General features: G+C 53.6%; 1 protein-coding gene across 3 annotated transcripts; it reads right to left on the reverse strand.

Annotated features, from left to right (window-relative positions):
• Positions 1–1,421: 1,421 nt before the first annotated feature.
• LOC102444692 (snaclec alboaggregin-A subunit alpha-like) lies at positions 1,422–19,690 on the reverse strand. Of its 3 annotated transcripts, none has more exons than XM_075907200.1 (6): positions 17,612–19,690; positions 6,950–7,030; positions 5,787–5,905; positions 4,047–4,193; positions 3,169–3,298; positions 1,422–2,780 (listed from the first exon to the last, which is right to left on the reverse strand). In XM_075907200.1, exons 1-6 carry the CDS (start codon positions 17,709–17,711, stop codon positions 2,710–2,712), a joined length of 648 nt encoding a protein of 215 aa, XP_075763315.1. In that variant the 5' UTR covers positions 17,712–19,690; the 3' UTR covers positions 1,422–2,709. The 3 variants fall into 3 exon arrangements, with proteins under 3 accessions (XP_075763315.1, XP_075763316.1, XP_075763317.1); XM_075907201.1 differs by lacking the exon at positions 17,612–19,690 and adding an exon at positions 9,011–9,715; XM_075907202.1 differs by lacking the exon at positions 17,612–19,690 and adding an exon at positions 7,343–8,592.
• Positions 19,691–20,293: the final 603 nt, after the last annotated feature.

Here is a 20,293-nt window from a genome sequence, read left to right on the forward strand (position 1 = left end):
GGGGGGCTGGGGCAAGATGGAACATGCCTGTGCGCCCCGCTAGTACCGGACAGGCAGCGCCCCGGGATCTGCATGTGCCCGAGCCAGCCCCTCTTCCCACAGGCCAGTCCACTCCACCCCGCTCTTCCCCCCGGCCAGTCCTGCTCCCCCCAACCCTGTCCTGGCCAGCCCTACTCCCCGCTGGCCATTCCCCCCCTCCCGATCTCCCCCAGTCATAGCCACTCCCCCCGACCCCCTCCAGACCAGCCCTGCTTCCCACCAGCCGGTTCCCCCCCCGATATCCCCCGCCAGCCCTGCTCCCCCTCACCTCCTCCCAACCAGCCCTGCTCCCCACTGGCCAGTTCCCCCCGATCTCTCCTGCCAGCCCCACTCCCCCTGACCCCCTCCTGACCAGCTTTGCTCCCCACCGGCCAGTTCCCCCCCAATCTCTCCTACCAGCCCCGCTCCCCCCGCGGCCGGGTCCGCCCCCCGCATCTGAGATCAAGTGTGTCCGATATTTTTGTCAAAACCATCTGGCAATGCTAGCACCGGCTTCCTGCAAGTGGGGGGGGGGGGGGGAGAAAACCCCAACCCGCCACGCTGGAGGCATCTGGTGGAGAAGCGCACGCGCTGCTGTGGGGAGGGCTGGGGGCTCCTTCCCCTCAACTGAAGCGCTAATCTTGGGAGGGTTCCAGGTAGGAACTCCAGGCATGTGGTGGCCCCAGTGTGCCTGGCCCAAGCAGCTGGAGGTGGCAGTTCCCCTGGGTCCTGCCAGCACAGCAAGGAGCCATTGCTGCTGCCCCCTGGTTCTCCTTCAGGGAAGCCGGGGGCCAGCAGGAAGTCCAAGGGGGGAGTGCGGAGAACAACCCTGAGCCATGGCCGCATTTTCCCTTTCTGGGGACTCTATTGGGGTTGGGGGGCAGGGTGATGTAGAGTGACGTGATGGCGTCATTCTGTTGCCCTGTAGGAAGAACTTTCTTTAATATATAGAGAGAAAATATGCAGAAGGATTTAATTCCTCAATCTTTCCACGGAGCTGATGTGCACCAGCTTTGATGAATGTACGATTTGTGATTTGTAAACCACTGAAATATTTAAAACAAACCCTGTTTCCTAGATAACTGTTAGATGGTGGCCGAGGTAATGAATGGTCTGTGAGCTCTATCACATCCGAGTCTTTAACTGCTAGGACAGAGTCCCTTCGCAGCGGGCAGCCAGGGAGGCTGACGGGTGCTCCAAGGTGGTGCAGAGAGAGCTCGTTACACCTGAGACTTCAACTGCTAGGACAAAAGTCCCTTCACAGCGGGCAGCCAGGGAGGCTGACAGGCACCCCAAGAGTCTGCCCTGTGGAGGCGGCACGACTCAACGCTCAGCTCTTACTGCGTTTACCCCTGACCAGCTATGGTTCTTTTTTATTGTGTTTGGTTCTGTTACAGCAACAGGAGGAGTCAAGTTAAAGCTTAAACAGTTACTATTTTATTGTTACAAGGCAAGCTTAGCTGTTAAATGTTACTGCTGTGTTACAGATAACGCAGCCACTACAAAAGACAACACAGAAAATACAATGAAAAGTCACTTAAAGGTACCATGAAACCCTTTTGGTTCTCTGAGCTCTTATTGAATGCGCACAAACAGACACCTAGCAGACACCCCTGCAATCCTTACTCCAGCAAAGCCAGCGTTTCTCTCAATACCAACGGGAAGCAGTCGATATGAGACGAAGGCGTCCCTAAAGTCTCAGGGGTCCAAAACCACCTGACCAGCAGGTATATGGATGGATCTCCAATTAGAGTGGAGCACAGGGCCCCACTTTATACCCCTGTGGTCATGTAGACGCTTCTCTTATCATTAAAATGCCAATTAAGTTGGAACGTCTTTGTGACGCCCATTCCCACAGGGGGTCCGAAGCTTAATTTGCACCTGTGAGGTGGAGGTAACTAAATCATTAGGGCCAGACAGTCTTTCTGATGGGGTGGCAGATTCCTCTTCTGTGTGTGTAGGCGTATCAATACTGGTACCAGCCAAGGGCAGCTCAAGGCCCCGATCGCCTGCTGGCCCAATCCCCCCTGTTATCTGGTTCCTGTCTAGCAGGGCCATTGTTATTCCAGCACCTCTGGAGGCCCTGGAGCCTTTGAAGACAGAGTTTCGCTCTCAAGGATTCTCTCTCTCAAGGATGTCAGAGAGAGGAGGGGAGAGGGGGGCGGGGTTTCTGTCTGGCTACAATAACAGGGAGCAATATGTGCACATAGTGCTCAGAAATGAGCCCATTAAATAACATACACTTTATGCTTGAAATGCAAGATTACAGTGATAACTATTTCGTTTCATGTATCAATTATAATCATAAACTATTTTCTTTGTTATATCAAGAAAATGGACAATTTTGTTTTATGCCTCAAAGGAACGGATACATGTAAGATACCAAATGGCTACTGAACATTTTGCAGTATATATATATATAATATTTAAAATGTTATAGAAGATATTTATAGTCACTGGCAGACGCCACGGTGGAACACATCTGCACAAGCGCACATGACCTCAGTATTGGTGCACATAACAAAACTCACTCCGGTCATGGATGGAAAATCTCAGTGGGAACAGTGGTTGGGGGCAGATTCACCCCAGTTTTGAGCAAATCCAGGGGGGCAGTGTGCAGCCACCACACATCAACCAGTGGGGCAGCATAGCCAAACCCAGCTGGTACCTCCAAGATGGCCTTCAAGCCCTTCAGTCCAGCGAGCGTTTGCAGACGGACATGAACTCCAAGGAATTTTCATAGTTATCCCAAGTGATAGCATCTGTAGGGAAGTGAGAATCAGTGAGAATAGGCGGGGAGCCAGGATTCCTGGGTTCTTTTCCCACCTCTAGAGGAGTGGGGTCTGGTGGTGGTTAGATCTGGGGAACTAGGAGCCAGGATTTCTGGTTTCTCTTCCCACCTCTGGGAGGGGAGGGAAGTGGGGGCTGATGGTTAGAGCAGGGGGGCTGGGAGCCAAGACTCCTGGGTTCTATCCTCATTCCTCTCAGGGACTAAGAGGGCTGGCTGTCACACCCCTTCCATCGGGAAGTGTAGTCCCTGGGGCAGGGTGTCCATGTGCCCTCACTTTCAGCATCAGGAAATCACACTGGACATGAGCAGAGTGGGGGCCAATGGAGGGGCCTGGCCTGCTCCTGCCTAGCCTCCATTACCTTTGTCAAAGTTCCCAGAGGCCACAACATTTTCTCCAGTGATACTGTCTGGTTTGCCTGTCCCAAAGTTGCTATAATCCCATGCCGAGCCATCAGTCCAGCGCCAGGGGGCCTTGTCCTGTGTCTGGCCCTAGGGGGACAAAGAGGTATTGAGACAAGTTAGAACAGGTCACTAACTAGGCCAGCCCGTATCTGATGGCTGAGCTAGCATATATGAATGACTGAGGAACAGCAAATCCACAGTGTTCTTTGGGAAAGTTGCTGCCATCTGACCTTTATTCTCAGACCTGCATCTTCTGTGGGGAAGAGCCAGCTGCTCTGCAATCTCCCACTGCATGGAAGTACCTATACGCCACGATCCACTCCATATGAAGACCAGAATTTGCATCCCAAGTTTTCTCACCAGAAAAACCCAGCTGGAGGAACCCCCTTGTTTTAGGACATTGCCAGTGGGGATTTCATTTTGGGAGAGAAAAAATATTGGGGGGGGGGGGGGGGGGGAATTTGATTCCGCAATGTGTTGATCTTGTGATTCAGTTTCCTTGCATTTAAGGCCAGAAGTCCCACCATTAGCCTGTGTGGAATGAGGCAGGCAGGGCAGTCACACAGACTGGTGCCAGTTCCCTGGAGAGTGGGGGCTCAGGAAAGGATCGAGGGAGCAGAGCAGACAAAGAAATCAGCATGAGGCTAATGTGCAAAGTGGGGTGTAGTGGGGGGGCAGTGTCCAGGTACAGGGGATGAGCTGAGTCCGAAACCCTACACAGGCTGCTGGGTCCATGCTTCAAAAAGGCAGTTGACAGGGAAGTGCCACGGAGCTGAACCAAGGGCTGGAGGTGGGACATGAGATCTGGTGGGAGAGCAGTGGCAGAGCCCCTCACCTGGGAGTCGCGGTGGGCCCCGAGCCAATAGCCTTCCTTTTTCTTGTCATTGTTGGGGGTGCCCATCAGGTAGTAGATGAAGTTGTTCTCCTCTGCGCTGTGCACGGATGCCAGGTGGGCACCCTCCACCAGATCCTTGCACTCTGTCTTGGGGGGATGACAGATGCCAGGTGCCGGGGGAGCACAGCCTGACCTCTCACTACCCCAACAAGTCCCTGCCCCCCATTTCTCCCCACACCTCAACCCCCATTTCCTGCACTCCCCATCTGAGATCACCCTTCCTCCCCCACATCTCAGCCTTCCCTTTCCTCCACTCCCCGCCCCAGAGATTGCCCATCCTCCCCCACATCACACCCCCTCTTCCTCCACTCCCCACCCCAGATATCGCCCCCCTTCCACCACAGAGGATGTATTCCAGAGACTTGATCTACGACAGCAGTTAATTCCATCTCTGCTACAAGCCTGCACTAAGAACTCGGATTCGTTTAACAACAGTTAACAGCATTTCTTTCATTCTTTTCCTGCATAGACCTTTCTAAGTTAGATTCTAAAGGACTGGCCCAGTGTGCTCTTTCAGCATAGTATAAATTGACCTGGGACTGTGGCTGGTCCTTTGGGATCGGAAGGACCTGTTTGGATTTGGTGATATTGATTTTCATATCCTCTCCTCTGTGCAAGGAGGAGTGCTGGTTGTGGGACAGGAGAAGGGGTGAGTGGGAAGGGTGTTAAGGGGATTGCTTGGGTGCTTTCTGGTTAGACCATGTGGTGAGATAGTTCTCTTTGTGACTGGTTTGGTGCCTTAGGGTATGTCTACATTACCCTCCTAGTTCGAACTAGGAGGGTAGTGTAGACATACCCTTTTAGTAGAGGCTCCCCAGTCTTGGGCTGCAAGTAGCCCTTTCTCTAAAAATTCATCCTGATTTGACCCTCTCAGTGGTGTCCCCAGAAACCTCCTGTACTGCAGCTGGGCACACTCCTGAACTAGGACAAAGAGGTTCAAGGGATGGGGTTCGGGGCTGACCCAGATGGCCCATGCTGTGACTTTCTGTTCTCTGGGCTAACTGAGCACATCCTCAGAGGGGGATCCGTGTAAATCTGTAATGCAAAAACAAGGAGTCCTGTGGCACCTTAAAGGCTAATGGATTGATTTGGGAATAACCCACTTTGTTAGATTTGTACCCACGAAAGCTGATGCCCCAATCAATCTGTTAGTTTTAAAGGAGTCACAGGATTCCTCATTTTTGAGGACTTTCTACAGTGGCTGCAGCTGACTGAGAATCCCGGGTGTGATGTTGCCGGCTGGGGGTCCCTGCAGATGTAGACCGGGGTGTGTGTTGTTCTCTGCGATGGGATAAGTCTCCCTCTGGGGTCTGTCCCACAGGGACTCTCTGAACTAGCTCCTGGGGGGGAAGCAGGAGGTTGCGGGCCCAGGGTTCAGCTTACAGAGGTAGAAAATCTATGGGTCTTATCCTGGGGAAGAGGGAGACCCTGGGAAGGGGGGGGTCCTTGTGGCTCTGTGACACTCACCACCCTTGCCCCCCTCACAGTCTCCTCCCCTCCACTCCAGCCCCCACTGCACCACCCGTGCCCCTAATGTCACCCTAGCTCTTACCTCCAATACCCACCCCCCATTACAGGTTATCATGTCCCTAATCGCACTTCAGCTATCATAGCCCTCCCCTTTCCCTGAGGGCAGGCCAAGCCAGATGGCTTGGGACCTCGGACCCCGGCGGGACACACCTCGGCTTTCTCCCAGGTTTTGGTGGTCATCACCGGGTAGTAGCAGGAATCACGGTACTGGTACCAGTCGGGAGGGCAACACCCCTGAGTACACGGACAGGAGCGGACATCGGAGGATGCTACAAGGAGGGAAAGGACATCTGAGGCAATGCTGGGAGGGTTTTAGGCTCAGGGATTAGAGTCACCAAGCCCCCCACCCAAGAATGGGAGCCCTGGGATCCTGACCTGGTCCCCACCCAGGTGCCTGTGCACACCTATAAGCAGCATTTCTTGCAAGCTGAGCACTTGGGTGGCCACCCAGGAGCAATTCCAATGCCATCCAGCTAATTAGCAGAGTGCACACAGCTCGGTTTTGTGTTTCTCCTGGTGGTGCACATTCTCACATGTCGTGGCGCACACAGAAAAATTTATTTTGCACATGGATGGAAAAAATCCACATGGGTTGAAAAGATTAGAGGGAACATTGCCTATGAGTCAGGTTTATTGACCAGGCTACATCTCCCGTGAGGCGCTGCGGTAAAATCACCCGTGACAACCCCCAAAGATCAAAACCTTGTGCTGTGAAAAGAAGGGGGCATTTTTCTCTGACCCCCCTCCCTCCAAATTTGGGCTGCAGTCTCTCCCAAAGTGACAAGTTTGGGGTCAAAACACCACAACTGAATTTGTGGGAGTTTCTAGCCCCAGACATGAGAGCTTGCAAAAGTCCCTCCCATTTAACAAGGTTTTGGCTGAAAATGTGAGAAGTTTAAGAAATTGTAAATCCACCCCCCGTTTGATGCTTTTGACCCCAAATTCAATAGTTTGGAGAAATTTTATCAATGTGGTTAAAATTTTCCAGGATAAAGCCCCCAATTATCCAGTGGTTTTGTGAAGAGTCGACTGTCCACCTTGGGGGCTAGGCTGAGATGGATGTTTGACCCTCCACTTGCTCCATTCACAGCAAGAGCCCTTCACCCTACAGCTTCGTTCCTTCCAGATGCTTTCGGTCCCCTTCAGAATCCAGAGCAACCCAAAGATCCTATTGTATCAGGGAACCTGCTCTTCTCTGGGCTCTGGGCTCCAGCAGCAAGGAGTTCCCCAGGCCAATGGCCCCAGGACAATATACCCTTCCCCCAAACCAGTTCCAAGGAGACACCCACCCTCCCCAGCTTCTCCACCCTTACCCACTGGAACGGTGAGTCGGACTAGCAGAGAGGCAAGGAAGGGACGGAGGCATCCGGGCAGCCAGCGAAGTATCACCATGTCTGAAAAGAAGGGGGGAAGGGGTCACAGGAGGGAAGGGAAATGAGGCCAATCCCCTGTCACAGGGCCCTGCTTAGGCAGACTGCTATCAGTGGGGCTCAGTACAAGCTGTGCTCTCTAACCATTAGCCTCCACTCCCTAGAGCCAGGGAGAGAACCCAAGAGTCCTGGATCCCACTCTGATCACAAGCCCCCACCTCCATCCCAGAGCTGGGAATAGAACCCAGGACAGGAGTCCTGGCTCCCAGCCCCTCTCTAACCCACCAGACCCCACTCTCTTCCCAGTCCAGGAGCCCAGGCCATGCTACCCCTTACTCAGCCAGGCGTCTCCAGCAGCTGCGATGGGGGCAGCAGTGCCCTGTGTGGGTTCTCCGTTGGTCAAGCTGCTGCCCAAAGCTGCTGCCTTTTATCTGATTGCACCAGCTGGAGCAGCTGTGTTTGTCCTGGCTCATCAGGTTCCTAGGACAATGGGAAGAGATGAAGATTGAAAGGCCCTGTCTTCTCCCGGCATCAGGTGACACATGGCTTATGCGGGCTCAGCTGCACCTGGATGGAGGGACTCAGGTATCGGGAGTGACTCTGGATTGACTCCGGGGGAACTGATCTCATATTCCGGCCCTGAGTCCTGTCCCTGCCTTGGAGCAGCACCAGGTGAACTGAGACTGGAACAACCCGCCACATTCTTGGCTTTGGGCGTTCATTATTACACAGACTGAACCCTGTCTCTCTGGCTCTGTGTGTGTGTGTGTGTGTGTGTGTGTGATTAGAGCAAAGGTTGGATCCAAGGTACATTCCCTTTTCTTCACCCACAAAACAAATATGTCCCTGGAAATGTCTCCGGCATACCTCCCCTTCCACTCCCATTTCCTGGCAGGCTTGGTGCCTTTGTCCCAAGTCAAATTATTGTCGCAGTCTCAGGAGTTTGGGGTCAAAGAATTAGACAAAAAAATCCCAGGAACCACAGTCTTCCCAGAATCCCTGGATGTGGTCGGAGACATACAAGTTCTCTTGCACAGTAGCAGGGAGTTCCCCACGCTAATGGCACATGGTGGAACCTCACACACACACACAAACTGACATATGCCCAGCCATGCAGAGTTCAACTGGGTTCAACAATTGTGTCCTGGCAGGGCGTGTGTGTGGGACAATGGGGAGGTGCACAGAGCCCCTGGCATGCGTGGATGGCAGGGGGTAGAGGCCCTGGAAAGGGCCGGGAGGACAGGGGCCCATGGCTCTCCACTTTCTACTAGCTGTAAGGTAGCGAGAAGAGAGCAAGAGGCAAGATCATGGGGGGCGGGGAGAAGAAGCCAGGCATAAGATGGGCCTCAGGAAAAGAAGCACGGAAAGGGTGTGGGCGGGGCCTCAGGATAGTGTGAGAGGGCGGGGCACTAGTGGCTCCCATTGCTTCTGGCAGGGGACACCCAGGGAGTATGGGGGAGAAAATGGAAGGATCCACTCGCTCGGAAGCACACACAGAGACACGTGTTCTCTCGCGCACACACACAAACCGACACACAGCCAGAGACACAGGGTTCTGCCCGTCTAACAATGAACGCCCAAACCCAAGAATGTGGTGGGTGGTTTGGGTCTCAGTTCACCTGGAGTCACCCCAGGGCAGGGACAGGACTGGCAGCTGGAATGTGAGATCAGTTCCCCCAATAGCAAACTGGAGTCATTTCCGATACCTGATCCTCTCGAGCCAGGTATAGGCTGCACATCACCTGACGCCCCGAGAAGAGAAGGCCTTTCGGTCTCTGTCTCTTCCCATTGTCCCTGAGCTGGGCAAACACAGCTGCTCCAGCTGATGCAGACAGATAAAAGGTAACAGCTCTGGGCATCACCCTGACCAACGGAGAACCCACACTGCCCCCATTGCATAAACTCCCTTGCCCCTAAAGGGTGCCGGGATGCGGGGGAGGAAAGCTCAGGGCTGTGGCAGTCCCTGACTAGAGGGGGCACCCCCAGCCAGCCCCTTTCACCTACCTGGTGATTTGTTTCTCTTCTGTATGGTTTTATGAGAAGCATTCCCATTCCAGGCACATCCCATTTTCCTGAGGCAACCAAACCCTTGCTTTAAGTCACTGGTGGGGAACCTCTTTCGGTCAGGGGTCACTGACCCACAGAAAAATCAGTTGGGGGCCACACACAAGTGAGAAGAAAAAAATTCCAACCTTTACTGAGAAGGAGAAAAACACTCCACACATTCCCCTCACACACCAGGGCCTGCTTAATAGATTTTGTGTGCTCCAGTCCCACGGGGGCAGCAGAGGGGCACCCGAGCTAGCGCAGGCTCCCCAACTCTGAGAGGAAGGGGAGCCCTGAGCCTCAAGGGCCATGTGATGGGCTCGCCAAAGCCTGCTCTGAAGTCAGGGACCACCCAGGTGACCAGCCAGCCGAGAAGCAGCCGCGGGCAAGGCAGCGGGAGCACGGCTGGCGGGTTTTAGGACCGCACTTCCGTCACGACACCCTGTGACGTCCGACGGCGGGCTGTTTAAACCGGGCCCAGGAGAGAGTCAAGGGGAGTGGGGGGTTGGACCCTTGCCGTGACAGGCAAGGAGCCTCCCCGACGCCCCGGCTGGAAGGGCTTCCGAGGAGCCCGGGAGGTAGCGATCCCACCCGTCCGGAACCAGAAGCTGAAACGATGGTAGGACCCGGGGGACTTCCCCACTAACGGGGTCAGGCAGAGGGGGTTAGGAAGCAACCCGGTCTAGGACCCACTCAGGATTTCTGAAGCAGGGCCAAGGGCCCCGGAGACCCTGCGGTCTCATAAGCTGAACAGGCGGAGGGCTCGCTGGGCTTCGTCCTTGGCCTAGCGGACGGGAGCTCGCACCCATAGGGACGCCCCAGAGAAAAACAGAGACAGGCGGAGGGGGATCACTGGGCTCCGCCCAGGCCAGGGTGGGTGTTCGTGCCCCAGGATCTGTAACAGGCCAGATACAGGCAAGCAGAGGGTTGCATCCGGCCCCTGGACCTTACCCTGGCTTTAACTTATGACAGGAGGAAGCTGCATATAAAATTTGGTGTTCCTACTGTCAAAGTCAGACACAGGATTCACAAGTTTGTCAGGCCACTCTGTTTATTAGCAAAGCCGCTCTGCTAATACACCCCGAAAATGTGAGCACTATACAAGGTTCAAACCCCTTGATTTATACAGACAAAAGAAAGCAAAATTAACAAGAGTACAAAAGGGGCAAAACTTCACATGATTCCCATGAGACTAGTTATGTATCTTCATTTCCATATCAAGCATCAGCAATCTCCTGTCCATATCTCGCTGGTCATCTCGATTACTTTCTGTCTAACACCTAATGTTCCTTTTCCTGCTATCCCAGACACACCTGGCTCCACTCTGCTCCATCCTGCATACCTACAAACAACATTAACATAATCTTCTCTTTCCTGTTCAGGGACAAACAGTATTCCTTGAACTTATTTTATTATTACAGTATAATTCATCTTTTTCTTACAATATAATTCTTTCTACTCTCACACTACCATTTAGGAGGAGTTCTTGAACAGACAGACAGACAAACTCTCTCAAGTACATCGTGGATTTCACATTGTCTGCATGCACAGCTGTGCCCCACAGTTAAAATGAGTGAGAGCACAGCTTCAAAAGAGTACCACCTAGATTTGCTGCCTGGGGCAGGGCCTGGTCGTTCCTCATTTTCAGTAGTCCAGTTTTGGCCAGTCACAGCTGAGTCGGTGTTGCTTGCCACTTAGGGTGTGTCTAGACTACACCTCTCTGTCGACAGAGAAATGTAGATTAGGCACTTCGAAATTGCTAATGAAGCAGGGATTTAAACATCCCGTGCCTCATTAGTGTAAACATGGCCGCTTTTGTTTCCAAAAAGAGGGTTTAAAAAAAAAAAGCAGTCTAGACACGGATCTGTCGAAAATAAAGCCTTTTTCGACACAGATCCTGTAAACCTCATTTTTTTAGGAATACAGGATCTGTCAAAAAAGGCTTTATTTTCAACAGATCCGCATCTAGCCTGCCTGTTTTTTTGAAACAATTCTGTTTAGAAAAAAAGAGGTGGCCATGTTTATGCTAATGAGGCATGGGATATTTAAATCCCTGCTTCATTAGTAATTTCGATGTGCTTGATTTGCACCCCTCTGTCGACAGAGGGATGCAGTCTAGATGTAGCCCTAGTGAAGGCCAATCAGTAACCCGCAACAGCAGTTCTGCCATGTGATGAGCCATGGTCCCAAATACACCGTGCCCATGAAGGATTTATATTGTGTTGGACCTGAGAACCTCGGTAAGAGGTTTTAACAAGATTGTAAAAAGGAGAATCGTAAGAACTTGTAAGATTAAGGTTTTTATTTTTACAATTGTTTATTTTGCATGCCAAGTAAATACAAGTAAAATTTCATTCTAGTTGACTCATTTTTCTCACTATTGAATACAGGGAGGAGTGCCAAAATCATAGATCATCTAGGGCGCCAAAAATCCTTGGGCCAACCCTGCTGATACATACACAACAGGACCTGGGTGACTGAGCAAGATTCTGTTCAGTATCTGAGACCAAAAAAGTGAGAAAAAAGATTCATTTCAGGGTGACCTGGGAGTTCCGGTGTGTTGCTTGCTGAAACAAAGCCATAAAAAATGCTGTATTTTGCCCCCAAAAGATTGTGTTGAATTTTTATGTCTTTTGAAAAAAAAATCCCCAAAAGGTAAATCAAGGCACAACAAAACCATTTGGTGTTTTCAGAAGTCCCTTTCATTTGTGTTTATTCTTTCTGGCCAGCAATAATCTCTTGAGTTCAACTCAAAACCATGCAGAATTTTGGGTGCCCCCAAATTGCATCTTTTTGTTTTGGTTTGGGTTTCTTTGCAAATGATAGTCTCTGAAAATAACTTACTTGGTTCTGTTCACACACACACAAACAAATCTCATACAAACACACAGGGGGCAGAGTCCATTCACTCCAGCAGGGCAGAGTCCATTCCCTCCAGCAGCAGCCTGCCCCCTGCTCCCCCCCCCCCCCGAGAGGATATGTCTACACCAGTGGTCCCCAACCTTTAGAGGCTCCCGGGCGCCCGGGGAGCGGGGCCACTCATGCGCCGGGCACCTGGGGGCGGGGCCGCACGTCCGGGGGCATGCCAGGAGACAGGGATGCCTTTGCACCCGGCGCCAACGCCGGCATGTGCCCCAGGGCCGGAGCTGGGGCTGCCTGAGCGCCTTGTGCCATGGGCCCGGGGCTGGCACCAGCGCTGCCACCCGAGCCGCGCGCCTGGGGCCGGCGCCTCCTGTGCGCCGCGTGCCGGGGGCAGGGCCGGCCCAGGTTGTTGGCGGGTGTGGGCGCCATGGCGCCCGCGGGCACCATGTTGGGGACCACTGGTCTACACTATATTCCTCTTTCAAGAGAGGAATGCAAATGCAGCGGAGTGAAATTGCAAATGAAGCTCAGATTTGAATTTCCCGTGCTTCGTTTGCATAATCGCATCCTAAGGGCAGTGTGACGTAGTGGGGGTAACTTGCTAGACCTGTGGTGACCTCTGCTGTCTGTAACACAAGTCATTACGCAAAGGGGGCTCCAAACCTGTCTGACCAGCTACCCCCAATTGGGAGAAACAAAGGAAGGTGGAATGCCGCCCCTGGCTGGGGGGCAGGACGGAAAAGAGTTAGTTAGTTTTTGGTCTGGGAGCATGGAGGAAGCAGCCTCAGCAACAGACTGGGGGGTTTTAGAAGCCGAGACCCCCCCCTCCAAATCAAGGGGGGCTGAGGCATCCTAGGCCTGCCCTGTAACCTGATGACATCTGTGCTGTGCTGTATTCTGGAGAGGCAATAAACTCCCTCTGTCCTACCGGCTGGTGGAGTCTGTTCGTGCCATTTCAGGGGTGCAGGAGGCGGGGGACCCCAACGCACCATCACACTGGTGCCAGGGGTGGGATGCACTGCACCCCGTGGATGGAGCTTCCAGCGGTGAGCGACAAGGCGCAGTAGAAGCAAGAGCCCTGGAGCCAGGCATGCTGGGGACAGAGCGAAGCGGTTCCTGGGAATCGTGGGCACTGCAGCACTAGACTGGTGAGTCTGCACTGAGGGAACCAGTAGGCAGATGGCCTACGCCCGACTCTTGAAGGCAGAGCTAGTGAAGCTGTGTAGAGAGAGGGGCTTGCCTGTGCAGAAAGCAACTAAGGCCCAGCTGATTGCCCGGCTGGAAGAGAATGACCAGCCACGGGGCCAGGATCCTGTCCCCAGAGGGAGCAGCCAGACCCCTCCTGAGAGCGTGTCAGGCTCTGAAAGGAGGCGGAGCACTGGAGCCTGTAGGAGAGACGGGACAGCTTTCCCCGGGAGGCCTGCAAGCTGTAGCCCATCTAGGGCAGGAGCCAGCTCAGCAGAGCTGTGGCAGCTGGAGATCCAGCTGCAGATGAAGGAATTGGAAGTACAGGACCGAGAGAAGCAGCGACAACATGAGTTGGCCATGGCAGAGCGGAGAACTGGCGGGGCCCCGGCTGAGCCAAGTGCGGATGGGCCCCAAGGTCCCAGGGCTACCAGCCGCTTGGAGAGGCTCGTGGTGGCCCAATTGAAGGACATGGGCAACATAGACGGGTTCCTCAACTCCTTTGAGAGGGCCTGTGGACTGCAACGGGTCCCCCCAGCTGACTGGTTGCAGGAGCTCATCCCCGCACTGAACCAGGAGGCGGCCGGAGTGCTCAGTCAGCTGGAGGACCTACAGCCAGGGGATTACAACCGAGTCAAGGAGGCCCTGCTGCACAAGTTCTGACTGACCCCCGAGATGTACAGGAAGAGGTTCCGGGGGGTGCAGAAGGAGCCACGGGAGACCTATGTGGACCTGGCCTCCCGCCTGGTGCAATACTGCCGCAAGTGGGTGTCTGGAGTTGGAGCCCAGACCGCAGAGGAGCTGCTCAAGCTGGTCATGATGGAGCAGTTCTATGAAGCGTGCCCACCCAAACTGAGGCTGTGGCTCAAGGACCGGAGACCAGAGACCCCCCCCCAGGAGGCCGGGAGGCTGGCGGATGAGTTCACGGAGAGCCGGTCCGGGTGTGAACGGGAGTCCCGGAGAGAAAGGGAATCGCGCAGAGACCAGATCTCGGCTGAGCGACGGAGAGAGTCATCTATGAGGCGAGCCCAAGAGACGAGTCGTCTGCGCCCCCGACAACCAGCCAGGGCCTGGACAGAGACAGCCCAAAGGGGCCCGCAGGGACTAACTTGCCAGCGCTGTGGGCAAAAAGGCCACAAGAGGGCTCAGTGCACCAGGTCCCAGGACCGGGGACTTTCCAGGGTTAACTGGCTGGGGCTGGAGGAAGGGCAGGCTGCCCCAGAGGCAGGGGCTGGCAGACAAACTTCAGCTCAGAGAGAGGGGAAGGATGCTCAGTGCACCTCCCCTGGGAGGTCTGACCCTCGGGAGGCAAATTTCTCCGTGTACCGGGTGGGAGCAGGGTGGCCCCTGCGGAGCGAGTGCCTCATACCCCTGGAGGTGGATGGTAGGAAGGTGACAGGTTTCTGGGACACGGGGGTGGAGGTGACACTGGCCCGATCTGACATAGTGGCCCCAGACCGGATACTACCCCACATGCAGCTGACCCTGAAGGGCACAGACAGGTCCCCGTTAAAAGTGCCTGTAGCCAGGGTGCATCTGAAATGGGGGGACAAGGAAGGTCTCAAGGAAGTGGGGGTGCACCCGCACTTGCCCACCGAGGTTCTGATGGGGAATGACCTAGAGGAGCGGCCCCATGAATCCCAGCGGGCTCTAGTCACCACCCAGAGCCAGAGCCAACGAGGGGCTGGCAACCTGGATCCAGGGGAGGCCTCCCGACAGGGTCCTCAAGGTACCATCACGGTGGACACGGGGTCCAGCCAGGCTGGGACCCCGGACCTAGGCAAAGGTGGGGAACAGGTCCCAATCCCTGCCTCAGCAGCTGAATTCCAGGCTGAGGTGCAGGCAGACCCCTCCTTGCAGAGGCTGAGGGACCAGGCTGGCCTCCGTGCAGCTCAGCCCCTGGGAGGAGGTGGCCAGGAGAGATTACTGTGGGAGCAGGGGTCCCTGTTCCGGGAATGGCTTCCCCCCAGGAAGGTGAGGGCATGGGGGGTCCAGCGGCAGCTGGTAGTCCACCAAAAGCATCGCCTCAAGCTGCTGTATTTGGCCCACGACATCCCCTTTGGGGGCCACCGGGGGATCCGGAGCACTCGGCTGAGGCTGCTCCAACACTTCTACTGGCCTGGGATATTTGCGGCCGTGCAGCGATATTGCCGGTCCTGTGACTCCTGCCAGAGGGGTGGGAAGGCCCAAGACAGGAAGAAAGCGGCTTGGGGGTCCCTACCCATATGGAGGAGCCTCTGGGCTCGCTGAGAGAGTTATGGGAGGGGAAGACCCCCATGGATGGAGCGTCGGAGGTGGAAGATGCCCTGGCTGTCCAGAGAAGGCTCGCTGGGCTCATGGCCCCGGCCCGAGAGACCCTGGCCAGAGATCAAGGCCAGCAGAAGGGTGGGTGTGACCACAGAGGACAGGCCTGTGCCAGTCGCCCTGGAGCGGGGCAGCGAGTGGACAGAGGGAAGCCAATTCATGTGGGGCCTCGCCGCGACCGGCCCGAGTCAAGGGGAGCACCCATGTGCCCAGGGCGGGTTCCCACGCAGAGGACCCGAACTTCCCTAGGTCACGAGCGGAGTGACCCTACTCAGTTCATTCTCGGAGGGGGGAGAACTGTGACGTAGTGGGGGTAACTTGCTAGAGCTGTGGCAACCTCTGCTGTCTGTAACACGAGTCATTATGCAAAGGGGGCTCCAAACCTGTCTGACCAGCTACCCCCCCATGGGGAGAAACAAAGGAAGGTGGAATGCCACCCCTGGCTGGGGGGCAGGGCGGAAGAGAGTTACTTAGTTTTCGGTCTGGGAGCATGGAGGAAGCAGCCTCAGCAACAGGCTGGGGGGTTTAGAAGCCGAGACCCCCCCAAATCAAGGGGGGGCTGAGGCATCCTAGGCCTGCCCAGTAACCTGATGACATCTGTGCTGTGCTGTATTCTGGAGAGGCAATAAACTCCCTCTGTCCTACCGGCTGGTGGAGTCTGTTCGTGCCATTTCGGGGGTGCAGGAGGCGAGGGACCCCAATGCGCCATCACAGGCAGACACACACACACACACACACTCCTCCCCACATTGCACACTCACACTAATGAGCAGTTGGTACAGTTCGGGCTGGGGGAGGCAGACCCCCAGTCCCACCTACAGCCCCGCCCCCTCTGCTCAGGGCCCAGCCCCCGATGGGGAGGGGAGGATGCAGGACAGCATGACGAGCATGTCTCAGCCTCCCTGGTGCACCGGGGAGGGGAAGAGAGAGAAGGGGAGTGTGCATGCAGCGTGGCTCATGGAGCCCTAGGAGAGGGGAGGAGAGGGGAGGGGAGGTGGTGACGTGGTTCCAGCTTCTCTGTCCCAGAGCACAAGGAAGGGGGGCACTGGGGCAGCAACACTCCACCCTCAGAACACCTATGGGAGGTGGGGGCAGAGTGTGGCTGGGCCAGGCTGGTGGTTTGGGAAGGCAGTGTCTCATTTTTTGAGGAATAAGGGCTCTTGCGCAAAAGGGGTATTTTGTGCAAAATGGCCCCGTCTACTCTGCAGTTTTTTGCCCAAAAACCTCTTCCGCAAAAAGGATCGGAAGAGAATATGCAAATGAGAGCACAAGATATGCTAATGAGCGCTCCATTTGCTTTTCCTCCTGCAAAAATGTGGCAGTGTAGACGTAGCCTGCGAGCCAAAATAACTAAGTGCAGAGAGCCACGCACCCCTCCCCCAAAGCCAGGCACCCTGCCCCTCCCCTGCTATAAACCAATGCCGCTTTGGTCCTGTCGAAGCAAAAGCCTCAGGGTATGTCTACACTACCACCCTAGTTCGAACTAGGGTGGTTAATGTAGGCAACCGAAGTTGCAAATGAAGCCTGGGATTTGAATTTCCCGGGCTTCATTTGCATCTTGCTGGGCGCTGCCATCTTGCCGTGTAGCTGCGGGCACGGAGTCCGAACTAGCGGGGATTTAAAAATGGCGGCACCCAGCAAGATGCAAATGAAGCCCGGGAAATTCAAATCCTGGGCTTCATTTGCAACTTTGGTTGCCTACATTAACCACCCTAGTTCGAATTAGGGTGGTAGTGTAGACATACCCTCACTCAGTTTTAGGCGGCTAAACAGACAGCTTTATTGATCAATATAGCAAAGTGAGCCAAACGTGGTCCCAGCAGAGCCGGGCCCAGTAAGACTGTTAATACAATCAATCCTAGTATCTTTATATCCTTAGCCAAACAGTCTTATGTCAGGGCATCCAATTACAGAAATCCTCAATTAAACTTGGAAAAACAAAGCTTTACCAGCAAGATGGTGGACAGGTACGAGGGAGTACATCTCCTGTCCCAAGCAGCCCAATTAACACATACCAATAGCCCATCTTGTAGGCCTCTTCTCACGGGGTGACAGAAAGTTCACTCTGGTTTAGGTGCTAAAGAGAAAAGCTGAAATGGTTTCTGTTATACAAGATGGCTTCTAGTTAAATATGAAATGGTTTCTACACTCCCCCAGAGCCAGGCACTCCCATCTCACCCGCGCTCTAACCCAATTCCTGGGTCTCACCAGAGCTGCTGCATCCATGCGCTTTTCCCTCCAGGTGCTGGGGTGCGTGCACAGAGTGGCCATGAGCAGTCCGGGCATGCCGTAACCTTAAGAGCCGCATTTTTTTGGAGCAAAGAGCCACAGGTTGACCACCCACGTTCTAGATCCCTTTCTGTAGCACTCTTTCCTAGACAGTCCCTTCCCATTCTGTGCTCTCTGCAGGCCTGCACCTGCCCCTTGGAAAGCTCCGGGAAGTATCTGACAGCTGAGTGAGCTGCTCCATTTGGGGAATAAACAAAGAGCAAATCATTGGTCTGCTCCTGTTCGGCTGCCGCAGGGGGAGGGCTGACTGCTGTGACAGAGCGACTGCTGTGACATTCCTGAGCATGGAGAGCTCCCAGAGCTACGACAAAGCAGGCAGTGGAGCCCAATGGGCACAACCATGCTCAGGCACCCTCCTCTGCACTGTCCACCTCTGTGGGTGCCCAGGCTGAATGGTCAGGTGGTCTGGCCTCCTGCATAGTGCTGTCTGGGAGCCAGGACTCCTGGGTTCTCTACCTGGCTCTTAGACGGGGGTGGGTAGAGCAGGGGGTATGGGAGCTAGGACAGCTGGGCCTTTCCCTGACTGTGGGGGCTAGTGGTTAAAGGGGGAGGGGAAGCTGGGAGCTAGGATTTATGGGTTCTAGACCTGATTAATCTGTGACCAGTTAGGCTTCTTCCCTATAAAAGCAAGAGGAAGACCAAGGACAGGGTAGGCCCACTGCTTAGTGAGGAGGGAGAAGCAGTAACAGGAAACTTGGAAATGGCAGAGATGCTCGATGACTTCTTTGTTTCGGTCTTCACCGAGAAGTCTGGAGGTGTGCCTAACGTAGTGAATACAAGCAGAGAGAGGGTAAGTTTAGAAGATAGGATACACAAAGAACAAGTTAAAAATCACTTAGGAAAGTTAGATGTCAGCAAGTCACCAGGTCCTGATGAAATGCATCCCAGGATACTCAAGGAGCTGATAGAGGAGGTATCTCAGCCTTTAACTATGATTTTTGAAAAATCATGGCAGACAGGGGAGATTCCAGAAGACTGGAAAAGGGCAAATATTGTGCCCATCTATAAAAAGGGGAATAAGAACAACCCAGGAAACTACAGACCGGTCAGTTTAACGTCTGTCCCAGGGAAGATAATGGAGCAGGTAATTAAGGAAATCATATGCAAACACTTGGAAGGTAATAAAGTGATAGGGAATAGCCAGCATGGGTTTGTGAAGAACAAGTCATGCCAAACTAATCTGATAGCTTTCTTTGATAGGATAACGAGCCTTGTGGATAAGGGAGAAGCGGTGGATGTCATATACCCAGACTTTAGTAAGGCATTTGATACGGTCTCACATGATATTCTTATTGATAAACTAGGCAAATATAACTTAGATAGGGCCACGATAAGGTGGGTGCATAATTGGCTGGATAACCGTAGTCAGAGAGTTGTTGTTAACGGTGCTAAATACTGCTGGAAAGGGATAACAAGTGGAGTTCCGCAAGGGTCTGTTTTGGGACCCGTACTGTTCAATATCTTCATCAATGATGTAGATATTGGGATAGAGTACGCTTATTAAGTTTGCAGATGATACCAAACTGGGTGGGGTTGCAACTTCTTTGGAGGATAGGGACATAATTCAAAATGACCTTAGCAAGTTAGAGAAATGGTCAGAGGTAAACAGGATGAGGTTTAATAAAGAGAAATGCAAAGTGCTCCACTTAGGAAGGAACAATCAGTTCCATACATACAAGATGGGAAGCGACTGTCTAGGAAGGAGCATGGCGGAAAGGAATCTAGGGGTCATAGTGGACCACAAGTTGAATATAAGTCAACAGAGTGATGCTGTTGCACAAAAAGAAAATATGATTCTAGGTTGTATCAACAGGGGGGTTGTAAGCAAAACTCGTGAAGTCATTCTGCCGCTCTACTCTGCACTAGTTAGGCCTCAGCTGGAGTACTGTGTCCAGTTCTGGGCGCCACATTTCAAGAAAGATGTGGAGAAATTGGAAAGGGTACAGAGAAGAGTGACAAGAATGATTAAAGGTTTAGAGAACATGACCTATGAAGCCAGGCTTCATGAACTGGACTTGTTTAGTTTGGAAAAAAGAAGATTAAGGGGGGACATGATAGCGGTTTTCAAATATCTAAAAGGGTGTCACAAGGAGGAAGGAGAAAATGTGTTCCTCTTGGTTACTGAGGACAGGACAAGGAGTAATGGGCTTAAAGTGCAGCAGGGGAGGTTTAGATTGGACATTAGGAAAAAATTCCTAACTGTCAGGGTGGTCAAATATTGGAATAAATTGCCAAGGGAGGTGGTGGAATCTCCCTCTCTGGAGATATTTAAGAACAGGTTAGATAGACATCTGTCAGGGATGGTGTAGACGGAGCTTGGTCCTGCCTTGAGGGCGGGGGGCTGGACTCGATGACCTCTCGAGGTCCCTTCCAGTCCTATTATTCTATGATTCTATGATCAGCCCTGCGACTGTCCTGCAACCCAACAACCCCAGAAATGCCATGCAAAAATCTGCAAGGAAGAGGAAATGGGAAAACATTGAAAAACTCCACCCTAAAAGAGCAAAACGTCCCCAACAGGGTTCTCGCCATAAAGAAAGGGGTTCTCTTGGAAAAGAAAAAGTGACAAAAGAGGACAGGGCAATAAGTGAGGTGGGGGGG

The sequence above is a fragment of the Pelodiscus sinensis genome, chromosome 24 (assembly GCF_049634645.1).
Source record: "Pelodiscus sinensis isolate JC-2024 chromosome 24, ASM4963464v1, whole genome shotgun sequence".
Lineage (NCBI taxonomy): Eukaryota > Metazoa > Chordata > Testudines > Trionychidae > Pelodiscus > Pelodiscus sinensis.

What these genes read in the sequence shown, in the direction of transcription:
- LOC102444692 (XM_075907200.1), bottom strand. Translation starts at nt 17,711, where the DNA reads ATGCGGCTCTTAAGGTTACGGCATGCCCGGACTGCTCATGGCCACTCT. An exon ending in AAACCTGGGAGAAAGCCGAG is followed by an intron (nt 4,194 to 5,786) that starts GTGTGTCCCGCC and finishes CATCCCCCCAAG; the next exon opens with ACAGAGTGCAAGGATCTGGT. An exon ending in GGGCCCACCGCGACTCCCAG is followed by an intron (nt 3,299 to 4,046) that starts GTGAGGGGCTCT and finishes TTGTCCCCCTAG; the next exon opens with GGCCAGACACAGGACAAGGC.